This window comes from Leptopilina heterotoma, unplaced genomic scaffold (genome assembly GCF_015476425.1).
Source record: "Leptopilina heterotoma isolate Lh14 unplaced genomic scaffold, ASM1547642v1 Lhet_176, whole genome shotgun sequence".
Taxonomy (NCBI): Eukaryota; Metazoa; Arthropoda; class Insecta; order Hymenoptera; family Figitidae; genus Leptopilina; species Leptopilina heterotoma.
Genome location: NW_025110892.1, coordinates 27,855 through 30,157, shown reverse-complemented (window position 1 = coordinate 30,157; position 2,303 = coordinate 27,855). Strand labels below are relative to the sequence as shown.

At 47.3% G+C, this 2,303-nt stretch overlaps 1 protein-coding gene across 1 annotated transcript; it reads left to right on the top strand.

The window, feature by feature from the left end:
- The first annotated feature begins 578 nt into the window (after positions 1 to 578).
- LOC122499787 lies at positions 579 to 1,133 on the top strand. The gene has a single exon (XM_043608297.1). It carries the CDS (start codon positions 579 to 581, stop codon positions 1,131 to 1,133), a length of 555 nt encoding a protein of 184 aa, XP_043464232.1.
- Positions 1,134 to 2,303: the final 1,170 nt, after the last annotated feature.

Below are 2,303 nucleotides of genomic sequence, written 5' to 3'. Positions count from 1 at the left end.
TTACGAATCTGAAAACAAACTGTAAGAATTCAAAATTGCAGATCTTATTTGACATTTAAATTTTACAACAATAATTTATCGGATTCACTTGAAACTTGTTACACAAGGCTTTTTGGGGTCTTTAATTACGAATTTTATGTTAGATTTAAAAAATTCAAAATAGCGGACAAAATATGGGGGATCAGTTGTTCCCCATATTTAGGATCAGGGGTTCAAAGAAGAGGCTCTCTCCTAGCGCAGAAAACAGTGTTCGGATGGATAATATAACTGGACCAACCAAGAGATCGAGGAGCAGACATGTTGCCAATGCAGCTATCACGACAATGACAGATGAAGAAGGAACTTGGCATGAGAAACTTGTGACCCTTCTCCAGAAATTTTGGTCCATAGAGGACATTCCCCGTAAGCCTCGGGTTTCACATGATGATCTGAGCTGTGAAAAAATCTTCACATCTCAATTCAGCCGGGACAATGTCGGACGCTATATCGTTCCGTTGCCAATGAAAGACAACACTCGATCTGCACTAGGTGATAGTATTCATGCAGCTTAACTCGCCTTGACTTATTAGCAACGGAGGATGCAAAAGGATGAGCAATTTAAAGAGGCATACGTCAACTTCATGGACGAGTATCTCCAACTGGGACACATGAGACCATTGACAGCACGAGAGATTAAAGATCCTGTAGGCATGTCAAATTATATCCCTCACCAGGGGATCTGGCAGCGCGCTGATAATGCAATGAAGTTTCGAGTTGTCTTCGATGCTTCTCGGAAAACAACATCAGGTAGAAGTCTGAACGATGTCCTTCACTCTGGCCCAAAACTGCAGAACAGCCTGGCTGCCGTGATTAGTCGTTGGAGAAGACACAAGGTAGCCTACTGCGCTGACATTAAGATGATGGTTAGACAGATCCTAGTCAGACAGTCAGACACTCACCTGCAACGAGTAATCTGGAGCCCCGACCAAGACCAATCCCCGAAGCATTTCGCTCTGCTCACGGTAACATATGGAGAGACTTGCGCTCCGTACCTAGCCCTTCGCACCCTACAACAGCTCTGCAAGGATGAAGGAGGTGCATTTCCGGAGGCAGTAAAATCAATCATGCAAGACCTCTACGTCTCGACTTCTTAAGTGGCGGGGAAGATCTGGCGGATGCTAGGCGACGCAGAGACCAACTCATAGAGCTATTGAAGAAAGGTGGCTTTGAATTAAAAAAATGGGTTTCCAATCATTCAGAAATGATGGACGATATACATCTTTCCGATAGACTGCGTCCCAGCTGGCAACATTTCGAGGTCGGAGGTCTCGTCAACGAACTGGGAACAGCATGGGATCCAGTCGCCGACCAATTCAGATTTTCACCTCCAAAGCTTGACCATGGAGAACACGTGACCAAGCGCACAGCTCTAGCTGAACTTGCCCGACTGTTTGACCCAGTTGGTTGGCTTGCGCCATTGATCTTGGTGGACAAGATGCAGATTCAGGACTTCTGGAGAGCCAGACTGTCTTGGGACGAAAAGCTTCGTCCCTCGATGACTCAACGCTGGAGAGAGTTCAGGGAAAATATCACCAAGATCACCACATTGATCGAGTTCAGTCCCGGCAAAAAGTTGCAACTGCACGTATTCGCTGATGCGAGCCAACGCGCCATGGCAGCTGCTGTTTATTCCCGCATCTTGTGCGCATCAGAAACCACCTCGACTCGCCTGGTTACCGCCAAGACTGCTATGCTTGGAGCGACTCACAGGTAGTCATCCATTGGCTCTCGTCTAGTGAACCCGTCGACAATGACCTAGTTGACAACTATATCAACCACATCCAAAAGTTACTGCCCGGCATTACCTGGCGTCATGTGCCCACGGATAGCAATCCAGCCGATCTTGCCACAAGAGGTACAAGCACTGCCAAGCTCGCCGCACATGCGACATGGTGGAATGGCCCTCCTTGGCTTCAGGAGGCTGAATAAATCGCTCAACAACAAGATTTCACTACAGAGATTCATAGTTTGGAGCGTGAAGGCAATGTGTGCGTCGGAAGTCCCACTGCTCGACTGAAACCCTATTTAGACGAGCATCAAGTATTAAGGGTCGGTGGCAGATTAGAGAATTCATCCCTGAGTGATGAGGAGAAGCACCCGCCTATTCAGCTGGTCGCTGCCAACTTGCATGGCTTATCATAGACTAGGCACATCAAAAGGCACTACATGCGGGTCCTACCATCACCTACGTATACACGTTAAGACGAGCTTGGATCCAATGCGTAGTTTGCACCAAAACATCCAGTAGAACATCGACTCAGCTA

Bases quoted from the DNA above. Each gene is read 5' to 3' on its own strand.
- LOC122499787 (XM_043608297.1), top strand. From the start codon at position 579: ATGCAAAAGGATGAGCAATTTAAAGAGGCATACGTCAACTTCATGGAC.